This window comes from Melopsittacus undulatus, chromosome 4, assembly GCF_012275295.1.
Source record: "Melopsittacus undulatus isolate bMelUnd1 chromosome 4, bMelUnd1.mat.Z, whole genome shotgun sequence".
Lineage (NCBI taxonomy): Eukaryota > Metazoa > Chordata > Aves > Psittaciformes > Psittaculidae > Melopsittacus > Melopsittacus undulatus.
Genome location: NC_047530.1, coordinates 46,708,282 through 46,726,383, shown reverse-complemented (window position 1 = coordinate 46,726,383; position 18,102 = coordinate 46,708,282). Strand labels below are relative to the sequence as shown.

The window sequence follows — 18,102 nt, the reverse complement described above, 5'->3', positions numbered from 1 at the left end:
GTTCCTGGAGTATCTTTGAACATGGTGTATGCCCACCACCTGCCTTCAACCTTTGCAATGGCCTGTGCAGGGAGTAATCAAGCTGCTCCACAGCAAACAAAGAGTTTGGTTTCAAAACCAGGCACAGGGATGACCTCTGCGATTACCACAGAACTACAGCTCTGCTCCACCGTGGCAGTCACGGTTCAAACCCAGTTTTCTGTGTTCTCCCTGAATAAGTCTTAAAAACAACAACAAAAAAAACAACCTACAGACAAATGTTTGGCTTCATGAACAGAGTTGATGGGATAGCATTTTACCCCTGAACTCCAAGAAGCAAGGTGTTGTAGGGCACTGACAGGGTCTTAATTCCAGATGAAACGTGAAATTACCAAAACACATAATCTGGTGAGGCCTGAAAAGTCCCAGCATCTCATGGAAATAATAACAAAAAAAGAATGCTCTACCAAACTGCACACAGTGCAGCACAAGGGCTGTTTGCAACTGCTGTGCAATTCAGACGGAGAAAAGAAGTATTCTCCAGCTTTGACTAGTCCAGCTGTAATCCCCCCAAACACTGCTTCCATTTTGTCGTTTGGGAGGTGAGAGTGCTTACTCTGTATTTTCAGTTGAGTCGTGATACTGACTGTACATGAGGGATGAGCCCTAGGTTCCACATACTATTTCCTTTCCTGGCCTCTTCCCCACCCCAGATACCCTCTTAAACCACTATTTTTTTGGTTCAAACAACAAGGCTAAACAGGTGAAATTTTAAATAATGATTGAGGATTTTTTTTATTCATTTAAGTTTCAATATCATTACAGAAAATGTTATGGTACAGAGTTGTTTAACATTAGTTTTATTTCTTTGCTCATTTAATTTCCACACGAATGCTGGTAACACTAATATCTGTACAAGATCAGTCTTTGATTTTTTTTAGTTTTCAGTTCTGTACATTTTTAAATGTATTGGTTAAAAAGGCTGTCAGCACTTAAGGAAGCAATTTTTTTGTTTGTTGAAATAAAAGGTATCCAGTTACTGCCCAAGAGTACGGAGCTGGGTGGCTGCCAGGACAAGAGAGATCCCTGAATGCGCAGCGAGGTGAGAAAACCTCGGGGCTTCACTGGGTTCCCAGTGCAGCCACTCCGCTTTTGGCACTGTGCACATCAACACGAGATACAAGATAAAGAACAAGCAGAAGCTCTCTGTGAAGCAGTTATGAAGCATACTAATAAGGGAAATTCAAGTGTTGTCTACGCTAGTATAAATAAGCAGACAGCCTTGTTTTAAGAGCATAAGTAGTTGTATCTTAAAGATGAGAAAAAACACAAGTTCTGCAGGCACCTACTGCTGTCTACTAAAAGCTATCGCTATTAGAACTAGCATTGAACACACAAAGCAATTGCAAGGAAAGGAAAAAGTTGCTTTGATATAATCAGAATAAATTTCTTTGTTAAGATTTGTTTTAAAGTTTTTTTTAAAAGGTATTTATTTAAATTCCATTTGAAATAGAATTCAAGATGTTGACTATACTGATCAACTTTTATCCAAATCAGAAAAACTAGCTGTGCCGTTGCATATTACAGGATACAGTCAATGATATGTGGACATGCATCAAAGCTGCGCTCTTGCTGGTGGCATCATAGCCTTCCAATGACCATGACATCCACCACCTCCCCCTTGTGAAGTTCCACATACTGCTCTGTCTTTGGAGGTAGCATCAACAGTCCATTGGCACTGCGCATACTCATCAGACGACTGCTCATCTGATTCCCTACAGGAGAATGAGAGAAGAATTTCAGTTAAGTTTTCCACTATTTTCAAATGCTGCAACAAACCACACGAGAAACAAGAGCTATTCTTATGAAGATGTTCATGATGCTAACTTATTCATAGAGCTGGGCTCTCACTGTTACAAGGTGGATGGAAACACAGAAATCTGCAGAGAATTAGTCAGTCTCCCTTTACCTTGGCTCTCAAAACCTCCATTCCCAGTGCTGACTGCTTTCCTATCTAGCCTTCTGCATTAGCTATACCTTATATCTCGTCATAGTAAATTACTTTCCTGTTGGAATTTCTAATCCTATCAAAATTACTTTATTTTTCAATTTGTATACCTAATATAATTGTAGAAAGACTAAAATCAGCACACTATAGAATGTTCTTAATACACTGTTATAGGGTAAATAGAATAAATTTATTCTATCTGAATAGTCTCATTTAGCATTACTAGCTTAGCACTAGTGACTGAAGTAGCTGAAGCCACAAGTGCTGATGGAGAAAACTTCTGATAAGGCTAATGCTGCTAACACAGAACTAGCTGAATTTGGCAGGTGTGAGCAGAATGAAGAAGATAAGGACCAAGGAAACAGCTCCAAGAGAATGAGGTAACTTCAGAAGAAGGCCTGGTGACAAAGAAAACCAATCAGAAATCAAGAAATGACCAGCCAGAGTTAAGTGATTGGACTTGGGGATCAGGTGCCACGCGGTATGGGTATAATTGGAGGGCATGATCTGGGGTAGGGTTCCTTCTCCAGAGGCACCCAGCTCAAGCTGTAACCTAAGAACTAACAAGATAGGAACTGGAAACCTTCACTTTGACTTCACACTTTCCAGTGCAATCCTAGGGTTGGACCATAGGTGGCCAGCTGAGTAAATCCATAACATACACCACCACAAAAGAGTGAGTTTCTCTGGGACAGTGAGCTTCACAATGTGCCCTGAAGAAAAACAGTATCATATTTGTAGTACTGACAAAAAAAAGCAATAAAAAGTTGTGTTCTTCAGTTTCTTGGGTTTTAAACCTCCAGAGGCCGTGTGACCTTGGGAGTCAATGGTAAGAACTTTCTCTAAGTAAACAGTAAGATTCATTTCAGCTAATGTTTACCCTGTGAAGAATTGTATAGAGTGCTTTGTATTGAACAATTTGGATGCAGCAAAAGGACAACTAGTTGTTTAAGGACCTCAGTCTCTTGGGTAACTGGCAGAGTCAGTCTTCCAGTGCTATACAGCTAATAAAGTATTCAAATATAGTATTTACCTCAACTGCAGCTGAGTATCCCTAGGTGGCAAACATGACTAAGAAAAGCCTTGGTCTGCTTTAGAAGAACATATACAACCTCTGATATCTCTTCTACTTGTCCAGTTTGGCTAGAATCACACTTTTATCTGTATTGGTCCTACCTAGGCTTCAACTTGTGTTTGATTAGTACATGCACAAGAGCATGAGTAAGCAAATGCGTCTGTGAGTGCAAGTAGCATGGGTGGATGTTTATGAAAAGAAATGTATGCACATAGCAAGCATACAGGTGTGGTGTGTATGTAAAGGCAGGTTATTCAGATAAAGGAAGTTTTAATGGTTAAGTTCGTAAGTCTTATCATGACTGTATTTTATAATAATGTACATAGAATCATAGAATTGTAGAATCAACTAGGTTGGAAAAGACCTTCAAGATCAAATCCAACCGTACCTGAGGACTGCCAAGTCCACCACTAAACCCTGTTACTAAGGACCTCATCTACTCGTTTTTTGAACATGTATGGATGTGCACAAGTATGCCAACAAATCAGCCTGAATAAGGAAGGTTATATGAAAAAGTGTGTGCACATGCTTGGTTGTTTTTAGATATGTACATAGGAACGCAAGGACCTGTGTGTGTCTGCCAGCCTGTGCTATGGGGCACTAACCTGTACTCTGTGCCCAAGGTAGAGGTTCTTGGTGATGCCAAGTCAGTATGCACCGATGATATTCTGGCCGGGGGTCCAATTTTACATCACATGATAACTGTAGAATAAAAGGGTGAAAATGTCACACATTCAGACTGCACTGTCTAAGATAACAGAATAATCTGCTCAATTGTTTTTCCTTAAAAACAGTCTTCTCAGAGACTTGCATTTTGAGGTCAGATGGTGTCTAGTGCAAGATCAAAAGCTGCTGAAGGCAGAGACTGCAGTATAATACAGGAAAATACAGGAAATGCTGCAGGAAAATACAACTGTGATATTATAATATTGCTCCTTTAATGGGAGTTTAAAAACAGTACTTCTCTGGAAAAAAAAGCTTTTTTGTTTCTGGTCTCTGCATTACACTGATAAAGATACAAATGTTATTCGCATTCAAAATCCTGCTAGCTCTGACAAAAGGGAAATGGCCATTTTTGAAATGAAAAGACATACAAGGGATGGCTCACAATGGAATTTAATGGAACACATTGGAAAATTCACGCAAAAGTGAGAGTCACTACAAATTGCTCTCTGTTTCAGAATATTTTAGCTGTAAGACAAGGAAAAGTCTGGATGCCTGAGGAACTGTGCAAGAGACATGGGATAAGCAGCAAGAGAAAACTGCATAGCCACAAACACTAGGAAAACTAGAAAAAGTAATGCGTCCCTTGGTATTTTATTTTAATCAAAAATAGAAGAATCATACATTATAACAATATACCTTGCATTTACATTAAACAGAGCTACAATGCCCATGATTTCTTCTAAAAATGAAATGAATAGTTTAAGGGACTTATATTGCTTGGGGGGGTGTGTGGAGTAGGGACTCATGTGGGCTATTTGTATAAATAGCTCAAGAACAGAAAGGCTTTAAAGCTGTATTTTCATTGCTAATACAGAACTGTCCAACTCTTCATGTATCCCCAGATTACTCTGCATTTTTTACCACAGGTTAAAACCATTTATTTATTTACTTTTTACCCAGGAAAAGTGTCCTTTCTGCCTGACTGGCAAATGACTGCCACTGAACCTGTGTATCTTGTTCTATTGCTCATCTGACTCTTAGAATTCTATTTTGGGACTGAATATTTGGGACACAGAGATTGAGAATGTGTCTCTGTTTTGTGTGAACTTCCTTTAACTTGCCAGAATTAGTCTAGGGGTCAGATTCCACAAACAAGACAGCCTCGCAGAGCCTGAAGAGCTGTGCTTCAACATCTTGAGAGATTTTATATAGAAGACAAGCTTCTTACCCTGGCTTTGATGATGGTGGGCCGAGGATCCAGGATACCCTGCATTTTCCTCAGAGCGGGTACAACAAAGAGATTACAGGTGACAACGGCTGAGACAGGGTTGCCTGTAGGTCAAAGAACAGTTGGTGGTGATTCCCTCTTGATTTACTCTGTGAAATGCTGGAAGTGATCTAATGTTTTTTATAGCAATTGCACTTCTAAAGGACTCTAAAGAGCTTTTCATGCTACGCACGGGAAACATTTCATTCAAAACTGGAGTGGCATATAGGGCCTACTGTGTGCATGGATAGGTCCTAGCTGATAGGGCTCTTGATTCATGGTTAAGGTTTTCAAGACCTACGGAAAAATAACTTTTAATTCTCTAACAGTGGCAAAATGCTCTAGTACAAATTCTGAGAATTCTACTGATTTATACGTTTTCTATTGGCTTATAAGAGACGCGTATGACCAACATCTGTCAAACACCATTTGATTCATGCATCTGCACTTCCCTAGGTGACAGTTCTAAAATAAATACTATGATCAGATAGATGATCCATTGAGCTCTCCCCTGGAAGAAAATGTATTGCAGCAACTAAAATAAGAGAGAGAAAGAGCACTAGAGATGCATCTGAAAACCACTTGCTTATCAAGAGCAGGATTTCTTGTGTAGTCAGAAATCCATGCAAATCCAGAGCAAGAGGAATAAAACAAATTCTTCCTGAGTTAGAGGCTAGAGATTTGTAGCCATTTCCCCAAGGAAATGTTTACTCTGAGAGGTGATTTCCAAGGAATCGCAGCACCAGGTGGTGAAGCGTTGCTGCCATCTTTTGGTTCCACGGTACAGTCACGACTGAATAAAAGAATTCCGTGACATATTCCTTGGCACTCCTTCCCTTTCGTCTCCGTTTTCAGTGTGTCAGAGTGGATGCATTGACTTACACACAGAGAGTATTTACCATGAAGGCAGAGGGAACTGTGGGAAAAAAACACCCTGCACAGTACCACTTCCAAAACCCAAGGAAACTGCTGGATGACAGAAAGCGTAAGTCCTGTACACTGGCAAATTCTGAGGACAGCAACAAGAAAGAGCTCTTCAATATACCCCTATAAGTCTGTCCCTTCTGGAAATTTCTCAGAAAACCTTACAGGTGCTTTCCTTAGGGATGCCAACACCAGATGTAGGTGCTGTGAAATATCACTGTTTTGTCTCATATCCATCATATATGCACGACAACAAAAGTAATCCACAAAACATCTTACCTGGGAGTGCAAAGATAATTTTTCTTACGCCATCAATATCCAGAGTTGCAAAAGTTGTTGGCAGGCTATGGAAAAAGAAAGTTATTTAACATCTGCAGTAGATTTTGTTTGAACATTATTATGTTATTTAAAACATTTGCAAAAGAAAACAAAACAGGGTCTCTCTCAGCAGCTCATTAGCACCTGCTGCTTATTCCATACTGGGGGTGTAATCCTCTCTTTGTGATGACAGAACAACTAGTTTTTCTTGGTATTCAGCTATGAAGTTTTAAGTAGATGATTTCCTTGTGAAACAGCCAAGAGCAGATGAACTAGTAATCAAAAATCTAAATCCTGTCTTCATGCTAGAAGCCAATTAACAAAGAAGCAATACTGAAATGCATTACAGAGCTGTATTTGTTTTCAGATAAGGCTTTCCAAATTCTTTGTAACGCTAGTAACTCTAATTTCCCTTACTCCGGTGTCTACAGCAGTAGTGACAATGGAGCACTATTTCAGAGCACAAAATGCTACCTAGTCTGCAGATGAACACATTCAGATAGGCAGGCAGAGGTGCAGTCAGGTTAAGACCTATGTCTATCAGTAAAGAGCTCTCTCCGTCTTTCAGAGCTGCTCCCAAGTGTTATTTAATGACTTCTTACCAGGGCTATTACAAATAGGACAGAAATGTGATGGCTCAAGAATGCGGCTGGCAAAGAAACTCATCTGTGAAAAAATGTTTTCTATATACCTATGTTAATAGCATCCTTTTAAACATTGAAATGATACTTTGTAGGAACAATAGTTAGGCTGAATTTCTTGGCTTTATCTTGAACTAACAGCAGAAAATAGGGGCTGACCAGAAGCAATTCTAGAGACTTGCTACACTTTGATCATTACTACCTAGTTTTGTATCTTCTAGGACTAATCAATATCCTATTTTACCAAGGCAAGTTGGTGTTGGAAGGTTTTGTTTTGAAATGTCTGTAACATAATGGGAACTATGTGCTAGACCTCCGAATCTTATCACCAGTGCACAAACTGAGGTACAAAAAATCTAACAGCTAATTCATATTTACTGAAAACTCTGAATTAGAGTTCAACACCATCACAGGTAAAGTCTTCCAGTATTTTCTCCTGGCAGTGCTGCTAGACAAGATTCAACTTTACATTATCTCAGCAACTTTCAAATCAAGAATGGTAAATCCCAGGCATCATGCTGCAGTAGGGTAGCGCATCAAAATACAGGCCAACAAAACAAATTCTGACTTCACTCTTGGAACTTAGTCAAGTGAATTCTTCCAAATGTAATCACAGTTAATCTCTAAGGCCTTTTAAGACAGAATTAATAAAAACTAAGACACAATATTTGCTAGTGCACTACAGCCAATGAAAATGAGTGTGCTTACATTCTCAGTAAGATTAGATGACCAAATGCTTTGGTAGCAGCAAGAAATAACTTTCTTACAGAATAAAATGAAAATGGATGCTTGGGGAAAATAAATTTCTTAAAGCTTTTCTGGCTACTTATTAAAACTTTATTGCTACAAGTCTACAGAGGGATCACCAGAGGAAAGAACTATGTTTGCTTTCAGGTAAGCCAGACCAGAATTTAATATTCCAAATTCTCTAAATCAGGTTATGCATTCTTGTCAGCAGCAGATCCCACTTTTGGGACCTCCACATATTGGCTGTAGCAGTAAGACAGAAGCAGTGAGCAATTTCCATGCCTTCATCCAGCATGGGAGACACTTTCAGCTCACTTGTTCCCTTTACATAAGGGAGCTGGTGGTCATGGCAGCAGCAGCACCAAACCCACACGGGCTGTATGCAGAGACAGTAAAATTTCTGTGTTTTCACAGCAAATGCCACTTTCTGTTCTGCTCCCTGGCAACAGTTACAGGCTAGAGGGAATCATTCCTCAAAGCTGCACTTGGCCTTGTGTTACTGGACTGTGCCAATAACCCAGCCGGCAAACAAAGTGCACTCCATTGTTAGTGAGGCAGACCAGTAGTCATCTTTCTGCTACTGTACTGTGAAAGGGAACCCTCTATTTTACATACACGTAGTTTTAATTTTTTCTACAAAGCACACTTCCAGACTCATTAATTTGCAGTGCTACAGCAAAGGAAAGCAATGCTGAAACAGTTTTCTGAGGCAAACTAAACACATAAAGGATTGTGTTTCTGTTAAAATTACTATGCTCAATATGTCAGATAAAACTCTGTAAATCAGCTGTCATTCCACCTCTCTCAAGAAATTGCTTGTTTGTAAGGATATGCTTTATGCAAATTTTAAAGTGAAATGAGATGTTCGGTAAGCAAACCAGCAGCTAAATGTCCTTATGTTTTCCAGTTGTTTCATAACAATGTCAACATCTGAGCTCTCTAATGACAGTGAAGACTGTGGCAACATTTACAGCATGCTGCTTTCCGCCCAGTCCCCAAGCTTGATTTGCAACAGTTTACCAGAGAAATATCTTTTACTGATAAAAAGTAACCTCTCTGTTCCAGTTAATTGCACCCATAAAGATGCCAAATAGGCTGAACAGGATCGATTTTGCTTCTTTTCCCATATATATTTATCATGTGTAGTATATTTGGAAAACTGAAACGTACTGAAGCACTTCTACAGCATATTTTGCCCACTACAAACCCCATCTATGCTGCCTAAGTAGAAATTCTTACCCTGGTTTCATAAAAACTCTGCCAAAGTGAATCTGTGCGTGAAGATCAATATCCAGCACCTGTTTAAGATAGTCCTGTTCAAATTCAAAAGAGAAAATCAATTAAGTAACATCAAAGTGGCTTACATCATCTAAGCATTCAAAGCAATTAATTAATATCAAGCGAAGATGAAAGACTTTTCATATCCTGAAAGTGCTACAGTCCAGTGGGGAATTTCCAGTATTTGAAAAAAGTATTTTCAAAAAGATGGGGTGAAGAACAGACTCAGTTTAGGCACCAAACCTGACTCTGCAAGGACATAGTAATGCATTTACTTAAACATCAGCTGCAGCACCAGAATCTTAGAGGACTCCACAAATACCTGCTACTAAAACATTCTATATGTCAAAGATGGAAAAAACATGCATGGCTCAAAGTCAAGACTTAAAATCATCAAGTTATTTAATTTTTGCCATGGAAGCTATCTAGCAGTAGATTAAGAAATCTCCTAGTACTTCTGAAATTTATACTATACTGTAGAAATCATAGTTTTCCAGGATATTGTAATTACTGCAGTTTCTTGGGGACATAGTCTAATTCACAGTGGCTGGGGTAAACAGTCCTTAGAAAGAAAAAAACTGTGGGTAGCTTGTGTGTTAAAGTTAAATGGTTTTGCATAAATACAGCTGATCCAGCTATTAAACCAAATTGAATTACTTGTTTAGTCTTTCTTGAAACTTACTGTGTTTCAAGATGTAGTATCCTGTCTGTTGTGTTTAGTGAGATTAAAGACAAAGGGCATTAACAGTCTTCTGTGGAGAGTGATTATTGTAGCAGTAAATCTATTTTATTTATTTAAATCTATTTAAATCTATTGTAGCAGTTTTCCCATCTTTCTCTCTCTCTTTTGTCTTTTTAGTGTGTGTTCAAATACTCAGAAAGCAGCAACTTTTCTTCAGCCAGGCATGAATTCAAAATAATTTTTTACTTTCTATTTACTTTCTGGATATTCAGTTATTTCATTAAAACTGCTGAAAGCTCAGTATCGGAGGCATAACCATCAAGGGAATATACAGTCTATGACCTCATGCTGTTGCCTCAAATTCAGGCTGGAGAGAAATTAGCCAGAAGGCATGAACACCTGCAAGACCGTCCAGCAGTCCGGTCACCTCCAAGTGTCCCTGTCTCTGTACTATGTTGCCGCGTTCCCAATTTAAAGGGGAGCACTTGTCCTTGATTATTTTTTGAAGACTAGTGTGGACAATAATGGGATTGAAAGTAATTGACACTGGTTTAACTACTTATCCATTTTCATGATGTATCCAACAACATGATTTCTACTCAGAAAAGTGACAAAAACAGCATTCATGTTTGCCATCTCCAAATGACTGTTTTTAGTATCTGATATTATAAAAGCAGAGATGTTTCTTTTACCTGCCAAACTCACAGATTCAGCCTGGGATCAAAAAGTAATCTGAGTTTTCCTTGAGTCATGATTAATAATTGTCCTGCAGCTTCATCTACGCCTCACCAGCATCTGTGTATCCCTATTTTCTTTGATGATTTTGGCACAGGGATTATCAACAGGAACTCAATCAACAATTCTGTTAATGATTCAAAAGGCAAATATATCAGCTCACTGTGTCTCATATGTATTACCACTGTAGGCAGGCGCAAAATGTGATAAAACTATTTTTGTAACAGATACAGCTTTGGCATATTCAGGAGACAGATCTGCTGAGCAAGAACGAGCTATTTATATACTCAGGTTACTTTTCAAAGTGCTTTCAAAGTAGCTTTATTCCCTCTACTTTTACCTGCTCTAAGAATAAAAAGAAGTCTGTTGCCTTCATGTGCTATTAACTGAACACATCATAATTATATAAATTATTCCTGAAATAAAAACACATTTGCAAATCAAGAATTAGAATTTCCCTGTTGTACGGTAATAAGAACATAGGGAATGAGGATAGTGCTGGAGACTATTTTCTTGATTAGTTCACATATTAAGTGTTCCAAAAAAGGTAAGATCCCTTTTTAAATAAACATTAATACAAAGGTAGAAGCTCTGATGATAGACTCTGGCTTGACATTCTTACATATATTATAGGAAGTTATACTTAAATTTAGCATACCTTTTCCCCCATAGATACACCTCCTGATGTAATGATGACATCAGCACGGCTGATACCCTCATTCAGTGCATTCAGTAAATCATCTGGGCTACAGAAAAGAACAGGCAAGTGGATTAGTGGCATGGAACTAGTACGAGTTGCAGCGTAGCAAGTGTCTGTGTGCACACAGATGTATACACACACATGTATTTTAAGAAAGAGATATAGCTCCTGGATAATATAAGATCTTTTCTTTATTAAGACTCCACCCTGCTCTACTCAATACAGTCTCGTTAAGTGAACACCACACTGTTTGGCACCTTTCTAAGAGCTTTGCAACAGGAGCATTGGGATACTTTAGGCTGGGACTGAAGAACACTAACATAGGTGTCAAAAAGTATGCAATTTGCACAGTAGGTAGCAATACAAATGATGATTTACACAAACTGACAGGGCTGTATAAAGGGACTTGACCCATGCAAATTAGTGGCCACCAAGCAGGCTGCAGTACTACCCGTCTAGCTTATTTGATGTGTGCAAAAGTAGGGGGGTTATACTCCACTTCAAACTTTCATTAATGAAAAGTGGGAATAAATCCTTTGTCTATCTTCTCCATTGGAGGGCTCTGCAGCAAAGCCAGCTGTAGATCCACTTTGTCTTGAAAAATCACAATCCGTCCTGTTCAAATGTCTATTTAACTTCCCGAGAAACAGTGTAAGGGGAGACGTGATGTTCCTCCATACAAAGAGTACAACTGCAAAGATGAAGGATAGAAGCTGAGTGTATTTCAGTTTTGATGTATTATCTATTTTCTTTTTTTCTTTCCTTTCTTTCTTTCTTTATTTCTTAGATCTAAACTAGTGCAGAAACTTAAGAATACAGCTTATATAAGAGCAAAGGAATTAAAAATAATTCTCAAATTATTAAATACCTACTTTAGCATTTGTGAACTGACCAGAAGCTGGCCAGTTGCTATGACTGTATGTAATGTTCCCTCAACAGTATGTTTTCATTTCAGTGATTCTCAAAGTTTTTCACGGAAGGCTGTTCTTTCTTAGAATCTTAGTGATTGTGTATTTGCCTAGAATACAGCACCTCAGTTAAATGCCACACCACGATTACAAAATACCATTATTGGTTATCAAGGCTTTGCAGGCTGCAGGTGGCATACGGGCTGTACTTTGGGAGCTTTGGCTAGATTTCAATAAAAGATAGAATCACTGCAGTTATTTTGAGGGTTGAGCTGGAAACAGGAAAATTAGAAATACTACGCAAGTCCTGGTTGACCTTTCAGAGGCTAAGAGAAGCGGTGTATTTCAAAAGGTCTCAGAAAGAAAAATCCTTTCTTCTGACCATCCTGTCTTTGCCCATGCTTTATTGAAATCAAAGAAGCAGTTAGGATTATGTCTTGCTGGGTACACTACAATTTATGTCACACAAGAAAGACTTTGCTCCCTCTCTGAATAGGCATCTCAAGTGCATGCAACCCTGCACACCCGTCACCTCCTCATCAGAGAGCCCTCTAGCCTGGCCATGCCTTAACAGGCAGAAAGACTCAAGACACTTTCTCCACCATGTCCAGTGACTGATGCAGCATATTCTTTGGTATCACAGTGTGGTTACTCTGGAAAACTTTTCTATTTGTGCTTGGCTGCATCCACTGTTTAGGGTCATATTTCTTTGTAAGAGGCAGGCAACAAACTACAGCAAATCTGCCATAAAGAAGGGTGGATTGCTGGTGCCATAGAGCAGGCTGCAATCAATCAGAATTGTACCCTACCATTGTTTTAGAGGAAACAGTGGTTTCAGGTATTGTGGTATGCCTCCATGATTTTTTTTAGTATACTGGGTATCTCTGATACTCTAAATGGCCTACAATGAATGGCTGAATTCTGTTTTCTTTGGGAGAAAATACAGAACACATGGACTCCAGCAAACCCATCTTCTGTGTTCTTCAGGAAATAGATATTTTCTCAGCTCCCCTTCTGAAATCTCAGGATCATTTTACCCAAAATCCAGCACAAGTCTTCACTAATTGTTGAAGACAAGAGGAAACAAACAAGTCTGCTCTTGGTTACTGTCAGTATCTTCTTCAGAACCGACTGTTTCATATTGATTGTCTAATTAATAATCAGTATGCAGTAAGATACTGCTTAAGATTATTATAGGGTGTTTAATAGGAGAAGTCTCTCAAGATCTAAGCGTTCTTTAATCCTTGCCAATGAGGACTGGAGTACAGACTAGAATGCAACAAGGAATACATATTCTTTGCACAGTTTGATAGGTCTTCCTGAAGCTCAATGACAGTCAGATACACTGCTATTACTAGGCTAAGACTGCTTTCAGTGTATTTTTCTCCTTAGGCTGTGATGCAGCTGAGGACCTTCTGGAGCTTGCTTCAGGCTGTTTCATTTTATTGTGCTTAATTATTTAAGAGTTATCCATAGGTAGCAAGGCCACCTGTCTGAGGACATTCTAAGTCTGAATTATGAAGCATGCTTGTTTTTGGTTGTGGTTTGAGAGTAATGGAAAACAGTGAAAAGTAGTCAAGTGTATATTTAATTGTTGTTAAACAGAATGGAAGTTCTCCTACTTACATACTGAATATATGTATATGTGTGTGTATATATAATTACTTAATAAAGGAAAAAAACCAAACAAACCCAAAATAAGCCCAAGCTCAGACCATGTGAGGACACAATTCACACCTTTGTTTATGAGGGTGGCATATCACTGGAGTAGTTAATCAGTTGTTTTTTTTTTTTTATTACATGTCATGTAAAACGTTGAAATTAGTGGAGTTGGTGCATTTTTATTTTGAGCATTTCCAGTTGAATGACCTGTATAATGTATCCCCTTCTTTACTATCTGTATTATGCAAGACATTTAAGAATTCTACCACTAAAACTTTATGCAACCAATAGCACTGCCTATCACCTTCAGAGAGTTGCAAAATGCACTGAATCCTTCCAAAATCAAAGATGTGATAGAAATTTTATTATAAGTGGAATTATTATGCTAGGTTGGTTTTTATTCTGATGGAAAGAGACATTTACAGAATTCTCTCTCTTTTCTTTGCAGAAGGTTTCTCTCTTTTTAACACATTGGTCACATTTCTTTTTGTCACTCAAATCTGTCTAACTTTCTATCCTACTTGAGTCTGGTAGTTCCATGAGTCAGCAATTAACACAAAACACTCCTTACAGGAGTCACCTGCTGTAATCTTCAATCAACACTGCAGAGAACATTTTCCTTGCCTTTAGTTGAATTAATGCAGAGAGCTATCATTCAAATGTCTATTAACATGTATTTGATATAATCAGATAAGAAGATGCTACTTCTTGTTTAATTTGTTGTATAGCAATGAGCAGCTTCTCCTTTGGATTGTCATGGAAAAAGAATAAAGTGAAGACAATTAACTTATGAAAGAATAGACAGAATAACTTTGGCATCTGAGCATAAGAGGAAAAAATTGTTCAAAAAGGCCTGTGACAAATTACCATGAAGCTGAGAAATAATACTCACTGAGCAGGTACAAAATGCAAACTATGTTCTGGCCATTGCCAGGGACAGGATACAGGATTAGCTAGACTGATTTAGTATGATAAATCCTTTAAAATGTCTTGTGAAAGTGCTACTCTTGGATTTTTTTTCCTTCATGGACAGAACTGTTAACAGGTCCTCAAATATAATGAATACCTTAATCAATGTAAAGTAGATTTTGATGGGCAGTCTCATTCCCAGATGGCAAAACTGTTCTGTTTTATTGGTGATTTTCAAAGTCAGAGTGACACTGTGCACAAAGGAGTGCGCTTTTCTAACGTGCTGCAACTGATTGCAAAAATTATATTCCCTCAATGTTTCTTATCACATTCCAGCATCTTCTGTAAATACAACTAGGAAAAGTTGTTCTAGAACAATTACACACAGTTTATGAAACTATTCATATAGATAAGAAAGCACAAATCCAACCTTTTTATCAACAGTAGAAATCCCCATCTACAGCAGATTGTGTCTGTACAAATATTTTGTGTATTGTACATATATTTTTGAAACTGCAGACATAATACTTTGCATAAAGAAACCATGTACTTTTAAGTATACCTTTATATTATCTGCTAATTTTGTCAGTCTGACAAACAGAGTATTGACGGCACTGCCTCAGTGTCCTGACCCTCCTTATACAGAATGGAGCAGAATGAGCAGTACAATCTGGAAACTAGACGGAGGTGTCTGCGGTATAGTGGCAGCAGGATGTGTAGAATCCAATAAGCAGATGCATGCCATTGCAGCTGACATGCCACTTGACTTCATTAATTTGAAGAGTGAGCTTGTAGGGTGGCAGGATACCAGAATAGGAACGCTTTCTGCATTCATGAAAAATTCTGATTATCAAAGCTAGTTTGTGGAAAACTGTTACACAGCACTTGATTACTAAGCTGTCTTTGAACTGAAAAGATACGAATGAGCTTAAAATCTTGAACAGGAAAATTATGCAATTCTCATTAAAACAGACATCAGCCATGTAGGAGATTTTTTTCTTTATCTCCCTCAAAAGAAAGTACAGTACAGCCAAGAATTCTCAGTGTTTTAAGTGCCATTTTGAAGTACCCTAAATTACAGTGTAATTTTCTCTTTCAAATAGAAATCAACATCTGTTAATTCACTTCTGTTGATCCTATTGTGTGCTTCACTGTCATTAATTATAAATCTGTCAGCCTTTTCAGTGATACAACCCTTAACACCAGCAGTTTGATACATGCAATTAAAATGCTCAGTGTTATAATTTAATTTAGAAAACAAGTAACAACAAATGGTGATCTGCATCACCTCCTACTTTGCAGTAAAATGAGTTATCCCTGTAAAACTCAAACTGGAACATTCAGTTAGGACTGACTTATCAAGCCACTGTCAAATACAAAACCCACAGTTCACTACTAATTTCCAGACTATTTCCACCAAGTTCTTTGCCACAGTAGTCTCATTCATTCAAATTAACCTCAATACCTGACAGTCATTTCCAGTCCTTGCTGTTCACTGCCATATACAGCTATTACTGTTGGGTGGCTAATAGAAACCCTTGTACTGTACTCCGGCTTTTATAAATCCAGGTCTTCTGGAAACCCATACTTGCAAAATTTGTGCATGCAAAGCATCACAGTTAGCCCCTTAAACTCGAGTGCTTTATGGATATATTGGACACAGATACATAAAGATATGCATGCACTATAATGCACCAGAGGCATGCAGAAGTGTCTGTTGTGAGTACAAAACCAGAGCTCAGTAACCTATCTTGCCTACTGTTTTACTTTATTTGAAAGCATCTCAAGTATTTCAGTTATATGCTGAAATAATGACCCCTTCAGACACGATTCCTCACAGATTCAGTAGAGCTACCAGTTCCTGAACGCACAGTGAAAACTGAAATACTACCAGTGATTCTACATCAATCACACACTAATGATCAAAGGAGACCAGATGCTCCTCTAAACTACAGCAGGTACAAGGACCTGCCAGAAATTCCTCTTGTATGCAAAGATCCCAATCAAGCTTCCAGTTCCACATCAGAAAAAAAAAATGAAACACCTCCAAAACAACAAAGACTTTACCGAAGTAAAACTTTCATAAAGAACAAAACCCAAAGATACTGTGCCTACTGTACTCAAACAGAGATCTCATCAAGCTCAATGACATTTCTGTTTGAGGAAAGATGGGATATGGAGTTGATCCTTTACGATTAACTTTCATTTTTCTTCTTGTGCTCATTCAGTTGAGGTGACAGATTTCAAAATGAATAGATGAATGCAGCTAGGCATAAAGACAAAGCCTGTCACACACTTCTCACTTCATGGCCAACATGAATATTTTGTATATCAGTAATTTGCAGGATGCAGATTAGTGATTAGGTGCTATATTAGGTTTAGCCAGCTAAAACTCATCTTCTGTGGAATGTAATATTGAATGTAATCTAATGAATATATTTCAATGTATTTCAATGTATGTATTCAATGAATGAATATTTGAATGTAATAGGAATTGTGTGTTTTGACTAGTCTGGTTTTCTAAGGCAGAAGAAGATCCAATTTTGATGATGTATGTAGGAACATATGGGCACTCTTCTGAAACTGTATTTGTTTCAAAATTCTCCAGTGTATTTCATCATGTTCTCACAATGTTTCTTCCTTCTACCTTCTGTGGTATTTCCCTAGATCACTTTGAACAGATGCACTGTGTTTTCCCTAAGAATATAGGCCAGCTTGTAAGGAAAGCTGGAATAATTACAGCAGCTTCTGGCTTGTTCAACATGACTATGTAAGTTTTGTCTATCTGATAAAAACATAAAATAATCTGTCTTTGCTACTTTTTGCTGGTCCTTTAACTGCTGCAAATAAGAATGCTATTTTGCAGAGTATTCTTTTTCATTTTACATTTATGAACTCAAAGAGACTTTGATCAGAGGTCTTCAACTCTTGCTGAAGTTACCATGAGATCTGCCTAATGACTTCAGCTTTTTCTCTGTCTCTGTATCTTGATGACAATGTATTTTACTCCACGGTTTTTCATTAACTATTTCAGAAGACTTCCACTCATACATATGCCAGAAGAACAAGAGAGTTGAAAGGTCAGAAAAAGAGATAGCCATGGGACTTCCACAGGAAAAGCTCCCATGTTGCAGAAGCCAGGTGCTTCTGTACTACGAATATTCCTACATGAAGGAATTTACATTGTTGATGGTTGGGTCCTGAGCTACATTCTTGGCTGCTGCTTGTGTACATTCATCTGCAAGCATTTGCTTGTGAATTGTAATGACTGTTTTTTTCATCAATGCTGAAAGAACAGGACCTTTGATAGAACAGGAGTTTTGATAATTCAGGTGCTGTAGATTATAGTGAGCCCTGAATGTAAGAAAAGGCCTGAGAACAAACAGCTGGTTGCATTAATTAATAAATTATCGCCGAATACTTTACTGGCTGGAGAAAAGGAATCCTATCCCAACACTTTCCAGAAATCTGTTAGTTTTTCTGAGAAGTTGGCTGGCATTTCACTGGTAAAGATAATAGCTTCTGTTTTATCTTCCTTCTTATGAAAGAGGTGAATCTATATGGAGTCACTGAAAAGTTTTCACTTTTGGAGTGAAAAATATT

At 38.1% G+C, this 18,102-nt stretch overlaps 1 protein-coding gene across 4 annotated transcripts in view; it reads right to left on the bottom strand.

Moving 5' to 3' along the window:
- Positions 1-748: 748 nt before the first annotated feature.
- GPHN (gephyrin) overlaps positions 749-18,102 on the bottom strand; it is a 286,661-nt gene continuing 269,307 nt past the window's right edge. For all 4 annotated transcript variants that reach the window (XM_031049092.2, XM_005149265.3, XM_034062164.1 and 1 more), the window contains 6 exons: positions 10,979-11,066; positions 8,865-8,938; positions 6,199-6,263; positions 4,957-5,060; positions 3,668-3,764; positions 749-1,754 (listed from right to left, as the gene is read on the bottom strand). In XM_031049092.2, coding sequence (XP_030904952.1) covers positions 1,621-1,754; positions 3,668-3,764; positions 4,957-5,060; positions 6,199-6,263; positions 8,865-8,938; positions 10,979-11,066 — 562 coding nt within the window. In that variant the 3' untranslated portion in view covers positions 749-1,620. The remainder of the gene's footprint in view (positions 1,755-3,667; positions 3,765-4,956; positions 5,061-6,198; positions 6,264-8,864; positions 8,939-10,978; positions 11,067-18,102) is intronic.